Source organism: Setaria italica, chromosome I (assembly GCF_000263155.2).
Source record: "Setaria italica strain Yugu1 chromosome I, Setaria_italica_v2.0, whole genome shotgun sequence".
Lineage (NCBI taxonomy): Eukaryota > Viridiplantae > Streptophyta > Magnoliopsida > Poales > Poaceae > Setaria > Setaria italica.
In genome coordinates, this window is record NC_028450.1 from 17,199,411 (window position 1) to 17,218,857 (window position 19,447).

Consider the following 19,447-nt stretch of genomic DNA (forward strand, 5'->3'; position numbering starts at 1 on the left):
TAACTCTTAACCGTACGTAGCATGACCATGCATTTTTGGATCCGATCACTCGAGGGGCCCAGAGATATCACTCTCAATCAGAGAGGGGCAAATCCCATCTTGATTGACCATGTCTCATAGCATGCTTCTTGACAAACCCGAAAGCTACCTTTTTAACTACCCTGTCATGGTGTAGCGTTTGATAGCCCCTAAGTAAGTCGATCCATATCTTGAGTACATGCGACAATCTCAGGTCTAAGGACAAAGCGTACATGTTGTGTAAAGAGAGAACTACTTCTCGTGTTGGATCAGTCCTAGCATATGTCTGCACATGTGCCCACATTATTAGTTTAACATCTTCATGTCCATGACTTGTGAAACATAGTCATCAACTAATACATGTGCTAGTCTAATATTCATATGTGTCCTCACATGAACTCCGTATAGGGACAACTTTAGAATAACCATACAAGTAAAGAGTTTCACATACAATTCACATAATTGCAAATCAATTCAAGTAGCCTTTAATGGATATTCAATGAACACAATATACAAATCATGGATACAAATGGAATATCATCATCTCTATGATTGCATCTAGGGCATACCTTCAACAGTCCTTCATCATACCTGAGCCTCCATGGTAGTTCATACATTCAGAGCAGCATATGCAATCATAAAATTATCTTCATTATCATCACCAGTGTAAATATTTTTTGAGTTGATACAACCATCATCACTTGAGTCTTCACTTTCACTACAAGAGCTTATCTGCATGCACCATCATAATTCATATAAGTGACAGTAGATGAATAAAGTGGTATCAGTACATAATTAAATCACAATGGTCTCAGTACATAATTAAATCACAATGGTCTCAGTACATAATCAAAGAGGTCCAATTATGACACAAATAAGGCACTGAACATAATAAGTTCGAAAAGCTAGTGTTAGACATGAAGGAAATAATAGTAGCCTATACATAACACACACTAACGCTTCCTCGCCTCCCATGCTCTCCTCGGCCAGTTTAATCTACCATTTGATGTCTTTAAAGTCATAAAGACATCACGATTCTCCCTTTTACAAGGAAGTTGTGTGGCATAAAAGTGTTCATCACTATCCTCTTTAGCCCCATCCTGAATGACCAAGTCCATCAATTGAGTGATCTCATCTCTAACAGGGTTTACAGCAGGAGAAGTTGCAGAACTACTCTGTGCCTTCAACTCATATGCTTCAACCAATCGTCTCATATACTGATCTCTCAAAGTATTCTTCTTCTTTCCCTTGGGAGAATCATGAGCAGACCTTTTCCCTGTGATACGCTGCTGGACATTGGGTGACAACTTGGGTGAACCATCCCCTTCCTCAACCTGACCATCAACACCACTGCCCCTGCAATGGCACCCTCACCTTCACATGTAGGGTCATCTTCAGTAGCCCCTGGTACAAATGAGCTCTCATTTGTATAGATAATTGAATCAAACATGATGCGAAGATCATCTTCATGCTCAAGTGGTACATCTTTAAACATGATACAACCTGGCATAGCCTAAACATATGATTGAAAAATATGTTAGAACAAGAAATAATTTGACAACTGTTATGCATTAGAACAATACATTGTGGTGTAGCCCAAAAAATAACTCACCGCATTCTGTTGATCCTACCAATTTTTATCAGCAACTATGCATCCAGTATTAGGATCCCTGCCCAAACCACTGGTCCTAAGATTCAAAGTCTTCCACTATGTATACATCCTTTTCAATGCATCCCATCTATTCTTCATTTGCATATGGGTGTACTGCCTCTTGGTTATTTTAGGAAACTTCCTAATCAGATTTGCATATCCTACGCTATTTAGACAGTACTGCGGCCTATTTTTGGCATTGACTTCTTCCACACAAATCTAATTGAAAACCAAGGCAGCAAATGGATCCCACTTTGCAACACACTTTTAGGTTTTTCCATCTAAGCATATATCATAGGTTAATGCACCAATTTGAGTGTACAGTTCATTTGATAGAACCCTCTAACTACAAGGTCAATGCATAGATTTTGTAGAAATCATGCAAAAATTAGTAGATCGATAGCACAACAGTCACATATGAATCATTTACAACCCATTTTTGTAACAACAGATCCATCTTTTAGATAAATCAGAGGAGGGAAATTTGCTTACCTTGCTGCAGGGAGGCGTTCAGCGTGTGCGCTGCAGGGAGGCCTCCGGGGGTTCTATCACTGCAGATCTTAGGCTGCTGCCGCCAGCCTTGCTGCTCGTTGCTGCTGGAGGGCTGGCGGCTCGCTAGGCAGAAGGGCGCAACTGGCGAGGGAGGCGTGTCAGGCGGTGGAGGCGGAGGCCGCGCCGGCCTAGGGCCTAGGCGGCGTCAGGTGGTAGAGGCGGAGGCCGCGCCGGCCACGGGCCCTGGCGGCGTCAGGAGGCGGAGGCCATGCCGGCTAGGGGCCCCGGTGGCGTTAGTTGGCGCAAGCCGCGCCGGCCAGGCCCAGGCGACGTCAGGCGGTGCGCCGGCGCACGGGCCTCAAGCTGCGAGGAGCGGGCCGATTTTTCGCCGTAAGGGGTGACGGCGACAGCGATGGGCGATAGGAAGGAGCCGCTCGTCCCTGCTTTCGGGGGCGACGGAATGGATGGAAGGGGTGTGAGCCAAACCCTATTTGGGTTTATATACGATGGCAATTTTTGTGAAATTTTGTGTGAAGTTCAAGGGCAAACTGACCCCTCAGAATCAGCGGGATTTTTTCCCAACGACGAGGTGGACGATTCCGCGCTCACGCTGTTTTCTCTTGATGGTTAGGGAATCGATTCTTATGGAAGCGTATCAGAATCAAAGCGTTTGGGGTGGTTCGCTAGATTAAAATGACTAGAATCGCTCTAGAATCCTATCCAAACACGGCTATGGACTGACTCTTAATTCTGAGCAAACTGGACCGGAACGAGAGAAACAAAGATGCTTCAGGCCTCATTTGTTTCGGTCGGATTGTATTCCGGCCAGAATTACTTCCAGGCTTGGTTTGAGTGATTCTAGCTGTATCACTCAATCCGGCTAGGATTTAATCTTGCTAATCCACTCGAAACGAACACGTCATGAGCTGTAACCTTTCCAGTGTCCATATCCAAGTTGGAACCGCATTGTGTTGGTCTCGTCAGCACTGATGCCACTACCAGCAACAGCAAGGCCGGCATGGCCATCAGCAACTCTGCAACCTGTCTTTTTATTCTCAAGTCTGAACCAGTGGCTTCTGGTTGATTACTTCAGCAAGCGCATAAAACAGATGAGCTGAACTATTTTATGTCAAGGTTAATGTGCTTCACTTAAACATTGCCTAAGCTGTTGCCTGTTGGCTGTACCTGAACATCGATCCATCTGGATTTCTGAAACGAGTTCTTCGGACATTCGCAAAGTTTACAAATGTTTGCAAAAACTCGTTTTTCATTAAAATTTTCACCCCAGAACCAACCAATCACGTCAAGAGTCAAGAGGGAAATGGAGAAGAAAATCAAAAGAGAAATCATTCGATCACCTGCTTTTTATTGCAAATTTTCTTGCAGCGCCGTCGTGCTGCTGCTGCTGCTTTCCCGATGCCCGCGTCGTCGTCCGCTCCGAGCCGCAGCTGCGAGCTGGTCTGCTCTGCACAGCCGCTGTCATCCTGCACCGGCGCTTTCTTCTCCTCTCCTGAGCCAGATCCACCGCATGAGGCCGGCGCCGTTGGCATGGCTCCTAGCTCCACGATGGCTCGGCTGGCCGCCGGTATGGCGAGGAAGGTCGGCCTCTCCTCACCGCCCATGATGACCACCACGTGCTCCTGGAACCCTGCCGCCGGCCTGGCCACACCGGCCGCCGAGCTTTTCTCCCCGTCGGCGTCGCCGGCCTGGCCGCGCCGGCCGCGAAACCCTTCTCCCCGTCGGCGCCGGCCAACCTGGCCTCGTCGGACTCGTCGTCGGGCATCGCGCGGTGGGAGAGGTCCCGCGCGGAGGACGACAAGCGGGACACCTCCCGCGCCGACTACCGCAGCGCCGCCGCGAGTCAGGGCCATCACGCCTTGGATTCGTTCCGGAGCGTTGGAGGTGGAGATTGCTTCTGGGTCTCGAAGTGAAGGAGTGAAACCAAACCGCTCCAGGTTTGGTTCCGAACTAGGCCAATCGAACAACAATTTTTATTGAGGCTTGACTTCATTCCAGGTCGGACCAAACCACCTGGAATGGACCTCATTCCGAGCCATCCCGACCGAAACGAACGAGGCCTCAAGCCAGATTGAGCAAACTGGACCGGAACGAGAGAAACAGAGATGCTTCAAGGGTGCATCTGCAACTAGCCGAATAGAAAATGCTGGGTGATAACCCAACCGCGTGTGGAGCACGAGCCCTCCTCTCCTCTGCAGCTGGCCCAACCTGCCTGCCTCCGCGACCTTCCTGCGCGTACGCCACGGGAAGCGAGGCGACCACGCGCCCCCTGCCCTGCCCGTCTCCACACTCCTGTCTCGTCCCACACCATGGATCCGCGCGGCCACCAGCCGCCGGAGGACGGCTTCTTCCACCCGCGTGACGCCGACATGAGGTAGTCCTGCCCACACACCACTTCAGCTGATTTGCTTTGCTTTTTAATCTTTTTTGTAGGGTTAGGAGCCAGTTCGGTGGGAATTGTTGGGATAAGCTATCCAATTCTTACTCAAATCTGGGGAATTTTGGGGGACGTAGAGTTAGATGGATTCTCTAGTGCTAGTGTTTTACTGTGGCGACGTCAATTGAGCAGCTGATAGTTGAATTCGGTGAACTTACGTGCGTTTGACAATTTTTTACAGGACAGATTCGTTTTATCCCAAGATAATTCTTCCATAGCAATGGCATCCTAAGAAATAACGTGCGGGGTCTATAAAGATAGTTAAGGAAAAAACTGCCTACAGCTTATGATCGAGTAAAGCAAAACACTATGAATATGCACTTAAATCAAGTGTGATCAACAGTAGATTTTGCACAAAATATTCTACGGTCATACATGCGTCTGATCTGAATTTGCTAATAACTAGTGTTCCCTCTTTTATCCACAGTCAAAGGACAGAGTGCAAAGCCCAAGGTCCGTCTTCCGCACGCAAGGTACAAAAGGCTGATCGTGAGAAGATGCGAAGAGATAAATTAAATGAGCAGTTCCAGGAATTGGGAAACACACTTGGTATGATGCAGTTTTCTGTCTCGAGCATGAAAATAGGGTAATTTTCATCCAAATCATCGTTTCAGTGCACCTTTCACCTATACCATTAGGTTAAGTCAATGATATGAGGGTTGTTGTCATACATATCAACAGAGTTGGTGGTATAGATGAAATATTCAACTCAAATGGTGGTATGGATGAAACTAAATCATAGTTGCTCCATGTAGGCTATCCATGAATTTTAATGGGTATGTTTGCTTCTATGAGTTATGAAGAGACACATTTATAAATGCTAAATCAGCAAGAGTGTATACCTAAACAGAACAAACTAGGACATGTTCACCCTTGTATTACCAATAAGTACTCCATTATTTTTTTCCCCCGAAATGAACCGGCAGGAGAGCTGCCTCTTACATTAAAAAGAAGGAGAGCGTGGACAGGCAAAATACACAGCTATGTGCAGCCGCAGCAAGAGGATCAGAGTGGACAGGCCACAACAGCGAATTCAGAACAAGAAAAAAGTACTACATTGTTTATATTTCAAATGTAGCATTCCCATGAAACAGCATGTTGTGCACCAAGCTTGAGCAAGAATAGATAAAGTTACCATAGTTAAAGCCTGACACTAGAAATAGACAAATAGTACATGGTACAGGGAAAACCCTCGTTAAGTCTTATGGGGCCCTAGTGATGTTGGAAGTTCATTTATGTGCTTCCACTTCATGGTTTGACCTGATCTACTCCCTTTGTGGAGTGAATAGTATGCGGTATTTCAGCGTACAGAGCGCCAGGATGTGCTGTTTGATGAGGACAAGTACTGGATGGGTTGGACTTGTAAAACATTTTAGCTTTGACCATGAAATTTGTCCATCAGTGATTTTAGCAAATATCGGTGTTCTGGTCATGACTTGCTTATTAATTTATCATAATGGGCAAGGCCCTACAAGAAGTAGCAGCACAACGTCTCTAGTTTGTTAGCTTGTTAGCCTATTCTTATGTCTAGTTAGTTAGTAAACCAAACTTATTTTTAGGTTTTTAGTCGTCTAGGCCTTCTGTGACCAATCTCTATTCAAGGGAGGTGGCTTGGCCACCTGGCTGCTGCCGTTCACATAATAATCACTAAAAAATGAAATATAGTCTCTCCTCTCAAGTTATTACTCACATCCATGGTCAACTCTGCCATTTTCCAGGTGGCGTGTACCTAGACCATAGTAAAGTCATTTGATAAATGTTTGCAAACTATATTGCATATGGATACTAGAGACAAAGTTATAATTGTTCCTCTTCTTGATCGCATAAAGGGCAAGCAGGGGTGTGTGCCATCAGTTATGTACTTCTAGCCATACAAAGAAGCGACTGCATCTTGGTGCCCAAGATTTGCATATGAGTTTCCATGGCTTGAACTGTACCAACCCCAAGAAGAAGGCTCAATAAGCTGACCTAATCCTCCATTGGTGCTCATCCTGTATTTCCAGCTGCAGCTCAATATCTGGCCATTAAGTCCCATAAATCCGGATACTCTCTTATGGCAAGAACACATAGTGCGCCTCTACTGTACCAAATTTGTACTGGCTGCGACTGTAGCAAATGGGGCCCTATGCCTTCAACCCACATTGATCTTCCGTGGCTCTATTGTAGATATTGACTCTCGTAGTCTTGTATGAATGAAAATTTCTTGATTATATTAGCTACGTGATACTGAGGATCCAGGAGAAGAAATTAAGTTCAGTTGTAGTCAACTTGTAGGGGATAGGCAACCTTGAAACTGTTGGAGTGAGTAGAACATGATTGAAACTGAACTGCCAATAATGCTATACCATGGAGTACATATACCATTTCACTTATCAGACCTGATGCTTGAACAAAAGAAGGGTCATCAAGAACAGGTACCTGCATGGTGTTAGTTACTGCGATATATGCATAACTGCATAAACAGTGGGATAACTTCTTTGTGTGTCTCTATGTTTGGTGGCCTCCTACTTGTCCTGCTTGACATATGACTTTTGACATAGTTTTTTTTAGGATTTTTTGTTTCGCTGTCTTACAACGTGAAGATCTAGAACTTTGCATGCTTGGCTAGGTGCTTACGACACAATCTGTATCGTATTGTGCTACCAAATAAGACTCAGTTCTTCCATAGATAGTTTTTTGTATTGGTACCTTACTATTATGACAAAAGGCCTTTTTTTGACTAAACCATTTTCTTCTAATTTCATTCCTGCTAGTTTTCTACAAAAGAGCAACATTGTTTGAAGTTTAAACTACCACATGCTGATAGAAATTGCCCTCTGTATGTTCTTGCTTTAAATGAATATGACCACTCAATCAATGTGATACTTACATTTACTATATTTAATACCCTGTCCGTTGGCCATATTTGTGTGTTAGCATTGGAAAGTGTACGTTGACATTATTCTTTTAATGAACTGCTCGGATGCAACTTGTATGTTAATCCATGCATTGATCTTATGCAGTTATGAACAGAGCAGTGAGCAACAGGGCAAAAAGTAACCTTACCTTCCACCGTTACTACATTTTCGAAATGGCCAGTCTCTTGACTTCTAGTTAGTGGTGACCTGTTTAGCAGCAATTTAGGACATTTGGAACTAAATCCTTGCTTCTGTTGTCTTTTCTTCTCTCATCCAGTTACTTCTGTCTTTCATTTGAAAAAAGAATTTATTGAAGGAACAAGTCCAATCCTCAACCTTGAACTGCGCCCCTTGTCCAAGGAACAACCCTGAGCTATGAAACTGTATAGACGTTAAACCCTGTGACTCAATCTTGTTGGATTCTGATGCCAAGTAAAGTGGTTTTAATGTGTGGATGTTGATGTAGAAAATACCAAGCCAAACATTAGAAGGATAAAAAAAATGTAATGCGGAATAGGAAGAGGAAGAAGGTAGGGAGGGGACTGACATTTAGGTCTCTACATCTTTGATTTTTATTTCCTGATATCTGAGATTATGTGGTTGGTGATGTGGCATCCACATTGTTCAAAACAGCTTTTGAATAGGTCAAGTGCGTCAAGTATCCTGGGGTATTGTTAGTTCAAGATTTCAATTCGAACACTTTTAAAGGTCAAGGCTGCCAGAGCACTTGATTTTTCATGTATAGTCAGTAGCAGTGGTGGAGCTTGGAGGAGAATTTAGAAATGGCCATACATAATTTAGGGAGTCCAGAGGTGGCCATTTGATGAAGGTTTGTTAGCAAAATGCATCTAGATACTGTAGTATCTAACGGAAATTACACAAATGCAGGGGGGCCATGGCCCACCCTGGCCCCAATAAAGCTCCGCCCCTGGTCAGTAGTTGTCCACATGCAGACTTGTGGCACGGTAGCACCTGCAATTGAGAAAGGTTAATCTGTGCCATCTACTCTGGAACCTTATTTTGAAGTCATGCGAATGAAAATGTGTAGCTGGTTCTAAAATTAAGGAAATAAGTTATTTTGGACTCCATGATGTGAATCCTTGCTATTTGTGGATATAATTTTGATAGTTTGTGCATATGCAAGATGATCATTTGAAATTTGTATATGCTGGTCTTACTAGCTGAATCTATTTGTATAAAATGCTAGAGTTGCCACTGTAATTTCATCGTCATCTCATGTCAGCTACGTGTTCAAATATCCAGATCCAGACCGTCCCAGGAATGATAAGGCAACTATCCTTGGTGACACAATCCAGATGCTGAAAGATTTGACTTCTCATGTGAACAAGCTGAAAGCTGAATACACGTCACTTTCTGAAGAAGCACGTGAGGTAAATATTAGTACAAAGAAGCAGGTCAGCCACAGAAAACTTCTGGCATCTGATACACATTTTACTGGTACTTGTAGTTGACACAAGAAAAGAACGAGCTTAGAGATGAGAAAGCTTCACTGAAATCTGAGGTTGATAACTTGACTAACCAGTATCAGCAACGAATGCGGGTGCTGTACCCATGGGCTGGAATGGAACCTTCCGTTGTCATTGGGCCACCTCCAGCATATCCCTACCCAGTCCCAGTTCCCATACCCTCTGGTGCTGTACCCATGCATCCGCAGCTGCAGGCGTACCCCTTTTTCCGAAGTCAAACTTCTGGAACAATCCCCAATGCATGCACTCCTTACATGGCATACACTCAACCCTGTCATCCTCCCACTGATCAGCCATCTAACCAACCTAATAGCCCAGTTGCCAATTCAAGTAGTCATCGGTCTAACTCTCCTGCGCGAGACTGTAGAAGCAAATCATCTACATTGCAGCAAGCAAGCTGTGGAGTGAGAAGCAGTGACGTTGGTGATGTTGCAACTGATCTTGAACTGAAAACTCCTGGTTCTTCAGGTCCCTCACATTCAGAGATCGCTAACAAGGTAAGGATAGTTTTCAGTTTCATATAAATATTCACCATATGAATATGATGTAGTAGATGTTTTATGTTCTTGATTTGCTGAAATCTATAGAATCTTTTTTTTGTGGGTACTACAAAATATATCTAGGAAACACATTTTCACAGTGCAAAATTTGATTAAATAGCAAAAGTGAGCAAAACTTCAATGGTTGTTTGTCATCTTCACAGGATTCCTCTTCTGACTTGAAAACAAAGAAGCAATGCATAAAGCAGATTAATTGTAGCAGTATCACAGAAGGCACCAGTTCAAGCAGATGCTCTTCCAGTGGCCCCCCAGATGTCTCTAATAGTGTTGGAGATGGATAAGTTGCTGACATTATTGGCAGTACAAAACGTAGATAAGTATAGGTTGAGAAAAGATCTCTTCTAACCTCCTATTAGTCAGCTGTCATCATATATATGTGATGTAATTTGCTGTTGTCGCTAGCTCATCTACATAGAAATGCCCAATTCCTAATGTCAGGACTGGACAGACTATTGATCAATTGGAATTGTAGTTCCAGTTAGGAGCGCTATCCTCATGTTTGTTAGTGGACAAAGCTTGCTGGAAGAAAAAAAAATAAAGAGAACAAAAGCATAGACAACAGCCTTTTATGGTGATTCAAAATGATGTCCAAGATTTGGTTTGCCAGACATGCATTGCCCGGCTTTGTTTCAGATAAATATTTATCGACATATTTAAGGAGAGTAATTTGAACTTTTTCCAATTCTATCCCATGTTATATCAATTCATTTGGTTCTCATTGCCATAGTGTAAATTTGGACGAATTTAGCAGTTTTACATTTTCTTTTCTTTAACTAAATGGCATAGAGAACAAAATCACACCTCCCTCACGTGTAGCTCTGAATTTGGAATCACGTTACCTTCAGCTAAAGGAAAGGCCAGCTTAGAGCCATTTGCAATGCCCATCATAATTGCTCTTATGATAATACTAAATGATAATGCAGTTTTGCTGAATAATCATAGTGTCTACAACCTTCTAGATTCTTAATTCTACTTGACCATTGCTCCACCTCATAAACAGATGTAAAAGATTATTGGCTGGTTAACATCGATAAATTTGGTTTACAGGTTTATAGGTCCTTTCAAATAAAACCAAACCGTTAAAATACCTTGTCAAATAGGAATTGCATCATTTTTTGTCAAATTTTATAAATAATAGAAATTTACAGAGCATTTACTTGATTTCAATTTTTTTTCCATTTAATGAACCCAAGAAAAAAAATCAATTCCCGAAACTAACTTTACCAACTACCACCAGACTGTCTCACCCACCAAACTGCTGTGGTGCTTGCCAATGTATTGTTGTTCTCTCGTTTGGTTCATTGGGTGAACCTGGATGATGGATGATACATCCAGCTTTCGCATCCATGTCTTTTACGGTACATCTGTGCCTGGGAGAGCACAAACGATGTCTTAGTTTTCGGAGCCTTTATATTGTTTCCATTTTCTTTGGCACACAGCGCACTCCGCTTGATTGGTTGGCCACTCATGATCATATTTTTTTTAGATGCACTCAAGTTCAATTGGAGCAGGTAAGAATGTCAATTCCTGACAAAATTCCACCTTTGGTATGGCCTTCCACAGAAGCAGGCAATATAGCCATATAGGAATTCTTTGGAGCACGGCAACATATGATTCCACGGTGTACATTCTAAAGGACCACCGTCCCAAATCAGTAGTTCTTGCAGCCGACCCGTGATTTTCACCGCAAATGCAAACCATCTTACCAAGAATCATTAAGCTCAAAGCATGAACGCAGGTGCATCCATATGAAAATTTGGTCATGCTCTACTAGAAAACATTCTATGAGAACCTTGGAATACAGCCATTGCTGGCAATATATGAATGGAACATGGTCAAAACATGAGCACTTTGATTTTTTGTTGTCAGTAACCTATCTATATAATTCTGCAGATGAACAGCAACGAAGAGTACTAAAAAAGGACTACATGATAAAGTTGAAGTCGTTTTAAGCTTTGCTTGATCTTGTTCTCGTATCATCAGCATACTCGCTATCTTGGATTTCATCTGAGTCAGCCTGGGTATCTGGGTTTGCTTCTGTAGCCTTGCCTTCTGCAGATGAAGGGGCATGACTAGTCCCAGCCGTGCTGGTGTAGTTGCTGGCTTCCGTCATATTTGCCCCAGTATGCTTTTCAATCATTCCAGAAATCGCCAACTTTGGAGACCACTCCAGAACATCATCAATTATGTTAGAAACCTTCTTTTGGTACCTACAGGGCAAAAAAGAAACAATAAAAGGTTAGTAAAGCGATTCAGAACATGAAATTGAACTTCACTGCATTGACACGGCAGTTTAAATTCCCTGACCAATACACTAAAAATCATTGACGATGCTCACGAAAGATGTCCTACCATCTAAAATTATATGACAGATCCATGAATTAGATTGTATGCTGTAGCAAGATATCAGTACATTGAAAAGCAACATTTTGAATTGGACATACTGCTTTCCAATTTGCCTATATAATTGGAAGTGCAGTTCTATTTCATGGGCTGTAAGTTATTAAACTTAGCCGAATGAACATTTCCAAGAAGATAGAGCAATCAGCCAACAAAAATTATGCTGCCTATAAGACTATTAATAAGGGTGGACACTGTGAACAAATGCAAGATGGTTGCTCAGGAAAAAAAAAAACTAGAACTCCAAATGTGTTGAAAACAATGATGAAGTAAGATTTCTCCTATGGCAGGTGTACCTGCTCCTAACTTAATGTGGCTCTTAGGTCAGAACATGAAATAAGAAAATCTTTGCAGATAAGAAATTACCTGGCTCTAGCTGCTTCATCTGGAGCATGGTGCCTAAGGAGCAGTATCACCAATACAGCAACAAGAGCATAGAAAAGTCTTGATGTCCACTTTGGCCGCTCCCCTTCATCCTTTTCAGGCCAAAAACGAACTAGTTCTCTAAACGTCGTCTCCTCTGCATTTATATTGGGGAAGAACCACACACGCTTCCCAAGAAGAACCCATAGGATGCCGAAGATAGCAGCTCTTACTGCAATCCCATGGAAATAGAAGACATGGATTGTTAGGGACAAAACAAAATGCTAAGCGATAAGAAGGGCAATGAGCTCATCAGAACAAAAAATAGCTGTTTGGAACAAATATAGTATGTGGTGCAGATTGGCCACATGACATACAACCCCACCATCAGCAATACAGCAAAAACAAGCACAAAGAGCAAGAATATAAAAAGTCAACTGGTAAGACTATAATATTACTGGCAATCCATCGCTCATTGCTTTGTACTAGGACATAAAAAAATCAACATATACACAAAGACAGCAAATGTGAAGAATTTCAAGCTTGTCTATTGATTTACGTAAAGTAATAATTCCTTTTAAAAATAAAACACCTAAACCAGATTTTTACACCCCAAAAATGGATACCTCATTCTAGGTCAGTCAGCATAGATTTAAACAATGGACAGAGTTATCTCGCGACGCATCGAGGGAAAAGGGGATCGCGCAACCCCTGCACCCCCAGCCTCCACCCACAGCCAGTGGCTCCAGCCACCTCGCCGCACCGCTCGCCGACCACCGCTGCCCCTCGACCCCACCCTCCCCTAACAACTCCGTCCGCCACGCCCCCGCTGCCAACCTCACCCACCTGCAGCTCCGGCGGCTCCGGCGACCTCACCCCCAGCACCCCTTCTTCTCCGGCAGCAGCGGCGCGATGACGATGAGTCGCGAGATAGCTCAGGAGTGCGACCCGTTGTTCGATAGACTTTTCCTTAAACAATGGTAAATCCTCAAAACCAATATTTAATGGGAAATGAATTGAAACTGGAAGCATAAACCGTTTTAGAACATCAACATACTATTTCATTACGAGATTCTCTTGGGAAATAGTTTCTTGCAGGAAAAATATACTTTTATCATAGGCTTCCTAAAAACTATGGCATATCATAGGAAAGTCACAAAGTAGTAATTTTCTACCCCTGGCTTCCGAACAGTCATCCAAACCAAAACATAAATTGTACTGAGTTCCAAGCAACATTTCACAGCTACCAATCATAGTAGCAAATACAAACTCTCAGCCACAAGAAGAGAATAGATCACCAGTCAGTTACCACTGGTCAACCTAGTTTATCAGGTGGATCCAGGAAAAAACCCATCTGGTAAAAAAAAATGAAGTTTGGATGCATTTGAATTGGAAAACAGATGAAAATTTGTTGTGATGAAACAAGTGAATAGCTACTCAAGTTGCTCAAGTTGTTTAGCTCATGGCTTCCGCACGTATCAAGTCTTGAGTTTAAAACCACCCCAGTTTTTATTTACATTTAGCAATTGGTGCACTTGAGGTTTGGGTCCGACCCTAAAGTGTGGTGCAAATAGCACTTTAATGATAACCAAACTCACAACATCTGGCACATGGTAGAACCTATCCACTAAGCTTGCTGTGCGACTTATAGTTAAAGTATGAATCTTTGTAACTTTATTGTACCATGCCCATGAATTTGAATATAAAATCTTTTTTCAAAGTTTCTTTTCCAGTACTTTTTCTTTGAGAAATCTGAGAAAAATTCCGAACTTTTCCAATAATCGGAGTTACCAGTGAGAGTGAACCCTGGCTACAACCACAAGTACTCGGATTTAGTCCAAACACAACTGTGCTGCTACAAGGAAAGGGAAGTTATTGTAGCAATCCATTTAATGAAAGAACAGCAAGACATTCCTACTACTACTACTGGCGACTTAGTGTAGCTATTTATGGTTCTAGAATACTCCCTTCGATATAAAATGTAAGGCCTTTTAGGATTCATGTTGGTCAAACTTCTATATAGCCTTGACCAACAGGAAATCAAGAGTCAGATTGATTGATAAGGTAAGGTTGATGTCAGACTCACCATGAAAGCTCACATAATGTGTAATCATCTTTTACTGAGATAGCTCGTTTTCACAGAAATTACTAGTCAAAGCATCACTTGTAGATCGTAAAAATGTCTTAAGAGACTTATATTTTGGATCACAGGGAGCATACAAATGCAGCAGCATTTTCTCACAGCACTTAGGTAGGTCTACTCTATATTTTATAGTGCTAACTTTTACATTCTTAAAAGCATGATGAAATATGATATACTCTGAAACACAGTGAGACAACTGATAAAGCAGTAACCTGAATTTTTGGAACTAGTAAGTAATGGATTTTTTTCATAGGTAACATGTTAAGGTTTAATCCATAACTAGAAATATATCCAACTGCAAGAGCATCAATATATACTGTAAACTTCCACTGAGGAAGTCAAGGCCAACTTTTGATATCTACTTTCTATAAACAACAGGCAAGCAACATAATCAAAGATGTATAATGACTAGGATGTGATGTCGGACCCTCGGATCTGACGTGGGCATACATAACACAGGCAAAAACAATTCATGAATTACTCAGAGGTTAATTGACCAAAGTGTTATGGGGTGTTGGAAGTGTGCACACATAACACATGCAAACAACTGTCATTAACTAACCATAGATGTGTTGTAAACAACTGTCAATCATTAAACAACAGTTGTGAACCAGAGAAGGAGGGAGGGAGATCTTACGCAAAAGAATGGAGACGATGAAAAGTAGCGCTCCAGCACATGAGTAAAGTACAACAATCTTGCATTGGTATGGGTAAACTGGAAATAAGCAGACTGCCAGTGCAAAAAGAGGCCAAACAAATGAAAGAATTGTCTGCCACAAGGTCCGCCTTTTGAGAAACATCCAAGCAAAGAAACCATCATTTTCAGTAAACACTTGTTCCTGTAAGTACAAATCAAACCCACTTACGTAAGAACAACCCCAAGAAAGAAATAACACTAACAAATTCTGTAGTGAATTGTTATGCATAATCAAATTTACCAAACAGAATTTTAGGAATAGAGACATTTTGTAAATAAAATACCTCCTTTTAATGAAGAGCTATCAAAAATATCAGAAAATATTGTGAGATTTAGAACATATGAATTCAGTAAAATATTGAATACATATCGGAGCTCTAATAGTGTTTTAGTTTGACATCACTCCATTAACAAAAAATAAAATAAAATGGAGAAAGATACATGATCAAACCTAATTAACTAACTCCAAACGGATCTCCATTCATTTCGATATGAGGAGGATAACAGAATAGATAAAATTAATTAGAACTGAAATTGATACAAGAAATAGATAATGTAATTATCAGAATTGATGGGTCTTACTACATCAAAATTGAGATTTTTCAATTAGTCATCTTATATTGAAAAATCCCAATGACTTTGACTCATTATAAGTACTTCTTACTGTCAAGTTGTAGTAACTACAGCTATTAAGAAACTACAAGAACTATGGAAAACAGATGATAAAGTCTGTTTCCTGCACCTTTTTTATAGTCTCATATTACCACATTTGAAGGTAACAGCAGCAAACAGATATATCATGATTAATAGAGCAGAACATAACCATAACTTCATAAGAAAACCTTTACTTGACATCAAGAGAGGAATGCAAATGATGTAACTTTCAAGTAGAATTACTGATAGAGGTTAGGTAAACTTCCAGGGCAGTATGTTAACGGTATATCACTCACCCCTTCGCTGTGGGTTGCTTATGTGATGCCTAATCGCCTATCAATAACCTTAAACTATTATGCTAGGGTGCCTTGAAAGTGTGCCTTTACATAAAAGGGTGGCGTTCCCTGCAAAAGCATTCTTGTATGCGGTTTGAAAACATCTATCACTTCAAATAAAAGGCGTTTAGTTGCACCACATTTGAAGTATCTAAAATCTACCTTCTAGTATTACTAATGGAGTTTGATTACGATGATTAGCTTAGAGATGATGCAGTGTAATGTAAATGCTGCATTAAGAGACTTCAAGAACAAAGAATGGGTGGAATCACAGTATTAAACAGTTATCTTAACCAACAGAATCAGAAGATATATATCTGTTGCATTTTATATAAATAGCATACAACACTTACATTATGTATCTCCAAATGAGCAGGCCATGATGACAGCTTTTTCTTGCCAGGCCTAACAGTTTTCATAACTCGGTCACATCTTATCACAAGGTCCTTGGTCAGCAAAGTGTTAACAATGTCCTCCACTTCTAAATCTTTGTCCGGCCCTAAAATTTCCCTGACTTCTGGATGATTCTTGATGAAGGTAGTGAAATCTTTTCCACGAAAATACTCCACTCGAGTTTCTTGCATGATTGCCCATCTTGATTCCAGTTGTTTGTTATCCCTAACCTTCTCGGCAAACAATTGATAAACGTCTTTCTTTGGAGCAGATTTCTCCTACAGGATAAAACAGCATTAGTGCATCAGCTTTAGAGAAAAGAAAATCCAAAATGAGTATGTTTCTAAATTTTCAGCATTGCATACAATGTGAAGCAAGGAGACCTAATCTCAAGCAGTTTCATTTGTCCTCATGTTGAAGAAGAGAAATTAATTTCAAGGCTATGGGCAAGGAAAATACTAAATGATGATACACCCAAATTGAGGGCCAAGACTTAGGCTGCCTCAAAAATCTGCAAGTTAGAATCAACAAGCTAGTACCATTTCGAAATTTTCGCCCCAAGAGTAACCATGGCACACCAGCTTTTTGTCTGCTAATCTCAAAGTAAACACGAAAAAAAAAACCCTTTAACCGACTACTGCAGAAACCAAATCTTCTAACAATCATTTCATCCACAGGACCCAACTAGACATACCACGACCTTCTCCAGATCTACCAAAACCTTGTACAAGAAAAAAAAATTGACCAGTATCCAACAACCATAAGAAAACCCTCTGAAATTCCGCAAAACCGCATCGCATGATTTGAGCCCTCGGGAGAAAACAAAAGATGAATCTAACGACCGCGCCCCCCGAGAACACATCAAAATGCACGGCACGACTGCATCTAAACCAAATCTAAAAGCCTCGAGGATGGCAAGGCGACGAGCTAACCAGAGCGGAGGGATCGAGCTGACCTGAGGCGCGGCGCGGGAGGAGCGGGAGACGGGGCCGCCGGCCTTCTTCCCCTTGTCCTTGTCCGCCGACTTGGCCGCCGTGGCCTTGGCTCCCTTCCCAGCCATCTCGTCGGAGGGAGGCGGAACCTTACCCCGACGGAGAGCGCCGGATCGGAGCGCGAACCGGGCGGATCTCACAGCCGATTCGACGAAAATTCTGGGGGATTGGGGACTTGGGCTCCCGGCTCCCAACCCTGCTCACGTGAAATGAAGGTTTCTGAAGGGAAGCAAGAAACTCTTTTCCGTTTTATGAGGGTTTTGTGGAGAAAGGCCAAAAAGGATTTGCTGACTACCTATTGTGATTTACAATGAGATTCTAAAATTCTATTGACATAATTTTCATGTTACAATTATAAATATATTGCTTCTGTTTTCCATATTTTACTTTCAAAATCTTGCGCGTTTCAGTTCGTAAATAAATACAATAATTTTTTAGAGAAAAATCTAGACTAGGAGTCCACTTAGTTATATCTCCTAAGACGGAGCACGACTCAACTTACTCTAGCAACAACAAGCACACCCGCAATGTGTTATGCACCTTAGCCACCGACTTTTTTATTTTTTAGCCCTTTTTGCGAAAGATTCTCACAAATAGGCTCCTGGCGGAACTAATTCCAAAAATGGACCCTTAGCTTGGCGTCATCCACGCTGGCGCCAAGCTACAACGTCTCGGCGCCAGCCATCCTGGCGCCAAGGTCTATACGCAGCTGCTGACGCGGATGCCGACGTGGCGAGAGCTTGGCGCCAGCCATGATGGCGCCAAGCTTGGCGCCGTAGATCTTGGCGCCGAGCTATCTACCCCGTACCCCTTCGCGTTTCGAACAAAACAAGTATAATTATTCCGAGGAGTGTGCAACAAACTAAGCTCTGGTTCAACTGGTTAGGAGGTGGGCTTCTTATCCTTGAGACCTGAGTTCAGAGCTATCTACCCCGTACCCCTTCGCGTTTTGAACTAAACAAGTATAATTATTCCGAGGAGTGTGCAACAAACTAAGCTCTGGTTCAACTGGTTAGGAGGTGAGCTTCTTATCCTTGAGACCTGAGTTCAGGTCTATGGCGCACGGGGTAGATAGCTCGGCGCCAAGATCTATGGCGTCAAGCTTGGCGCCAAGATCCATGGCGCCAAGGCTTGGCGCCATCATGGCTGGCGCCAAGCCCCCACCACGTCGGCATCCGCATCAGCAGCTGCGCATAGACCTTGGCGCCAGGATGGCTGGCGCCGAGACGTTGTAGCTTAGCGCCAGCGTGGATGGCGCCAAGCTAAGGGTCCATTTTTGGGATTGGTTCCGCCAGGAGCCTATTTGTGAGAATCTTTCAAAAAAGGGTTAAAAAATAAAAAAGTTGGACCTTAGCCACTGTGGAGCTGGACATAAGATGCATGGAACAAAAATGCACCTTGCGGCAACAAATCTTTTACAAAGTTACTGCTCAGTACAGGATCTGGTGGACATGGATGAATGAGAGTTCACGGGTGGTTCTGGCACTTAATTTTTTTTTACCAAATGGGATCCTCCTATTTTGCGTTGCATACCCTTTACTTCTGTGGAAATGACCATAGTTACAGCCACCTGTAAAGGCCCCACCAGTAATGCCATCTGAGACAGAAACATTGAGCTTGCCCTAAGTCAAATGGATTTTATAAAAAAAATATCAAGGGATGATTCTAACCTTTATATATAATAGAAATAATTAGTTGACGAAGAGACTAACACAAATTGCTTAAAACAATATGCAATAATATAACACATTGATTCAAAGCTCCACTTGTAATCATCTTCTTAAGATCCAAGCTTCATGATTATTGTAAATTTTTTGCAATATTATAGTAAACTAACGAGCAAACAATAAAAAAAGTAATTAGCAAATTATTGAGGGTCCAAAATGAGAGCCGCTTAGCAATGAATAAGG

At 42.1% G+C, this 19,447-nt stretch overlaps 3 protein-coding genes across 4 annotated transcripts; 1 reads left to right on the plus strand and 2 right to left on the minus strand.

Annotated features, from left to right (window-relative positions):
* Nucleotides 1-481: 481 nt before the first annotated feature.
* On the minus strand, nucleotides 482-4,210 carry LOC101769508. 2 transcript variants are annotated; one of them, XM_004952326.2, is made up of 2 exons: nucleotides 3,520-4,210; nucleotides 482-750 (listed from the first exon to the last, which is right to left on the minus strand). In XM_004952326.2, exons 1-2 carry the CDS (start codon nucleotides 4,030-4,032, stop codon nucleotides 628-630), a joined length of 636 nt encoding a protein of 211 aa, XP_004952383.1. In that variant the 5' UTR covers nucleotides 4,033-4,210; the 3' UTR covers nucleotides 482-627. The 2 variants fall into 2 exon arrangements, with proteins under 2 accessions (XP_004952383.1, XP_012702126.1); XM_012846672.2 differs by lacking the exon at nucleotides 482-750 and adding an exon at nucleotides 913-1,531.
* Nucleotides 4,211-4,344: 134 nt separating this feature from the next.
* On the plus strand, nucleotides 4,345-10,226 carry LOC101769913 (transcription factor bHLH121). Its single transcript, XM_004952327.3, has 5 exons — nucleotides 4,345-4,553; nucleotides 5,044-5,165; nucleotides 8,777-8,904; nucleotides 8,982-9,497; nucleotides 9,704-10,226. Exons 1-5 carry the CDS (start codon nucleotides 4,489-4,491, stop codon nucleotides 9,839-9,841), a joined length of 969 nt encoding a protein of 322 aa, XP_004952384.1. The 5' UTR covers nucleotides 4,345-4,488; the 3' UTR covers nucleotides 9,842-10,226.
* Nucleotides 10,227-11,262: 1,036 nt separating this feature from the next.
* Nucleotides 11,263-17,771, minus strand: LOC101770322. The gene is made up of 5 exons (XM_004952328.3): nucleotides 17,501-17,771; nucleotides 16,506-16,823; nucleotides 15,104-15,305; nucleotides 12,327-12,555; nucleotides 11,263-11,770 (listed from the first exon to the last, which is right to left on the minus strand). The coding sequence occupies exons 1-5, from the start codon at nucleotides 17,603-17,605 to the stop codon at nucleotides 11,509-11,511; spliced, it is 1,116 nt and encodes a 371-aa protein (XP_004952385.1). The 5' UTR covers nucleotides 17,606-17,771; the 3' UTR covers nucleotides 11,263-11,508.
* Between the last annotated feature and the right edge of the window lie 1,676 nt (nucleotides 17,772-19,447).

Coding starts and splice junctions, on each gene's coding strand:
- LOC101769508 (XM_012846672.2), bottom strand. CDS start 4,032: ATGGCCCTGACTCGCGGCGGCGCTGCGGTAGTCGGCGCGGGAGGTGTC. Junction 1,532..3,519: donor AAATTTGCAATAAAAAGCAG/GTGATCGAATGA, acceptor TCATATGTTTAG/GCTATGCCAGGTTGTATCAT.
- LOC101770322 (XM_004952328.3), bottom strand. CDS start 17,605: ATGGCTGGGAAGGGAGCCAAGGCCACGGCGGCCAAGTCGGCGGACAAG. Junction 15,306..16,505: donor CTCATTTGGAGATACATAAT/GTAAGTGTTGTA, acceptor TTGTACTTACAG/GAACAAGTGTTTACTGAAAA. Junction 12,556..15,103: donor CATCGTCTCCATTCTTTTGC/GTAAGATCTCCC, acceptor ATGGGATTGCAG/TAAGAGCTGCTATCTTCGGC.
- LOC101769913 (XM_004952327.3), top strand. CDS start 4,489: ATGGATCCGCGCGGCCACCAGCCGCCGGAGGACGGCTTCTTCCACCCG. Junction 5,166..8,776: donor GGAATTGGGAAACACACTTG/GTATGATGCAGT, acceptor TCAAATATCCAG/ATCCAGACCGTCCCAGGAAT. Junction 9,498..9,703: donor ATTCAGAGATCGCTAACAAG/GTAAGGATAGTT, acceptor TCATCTTCACAG/GATTCCTCTTCTGACTTGAA.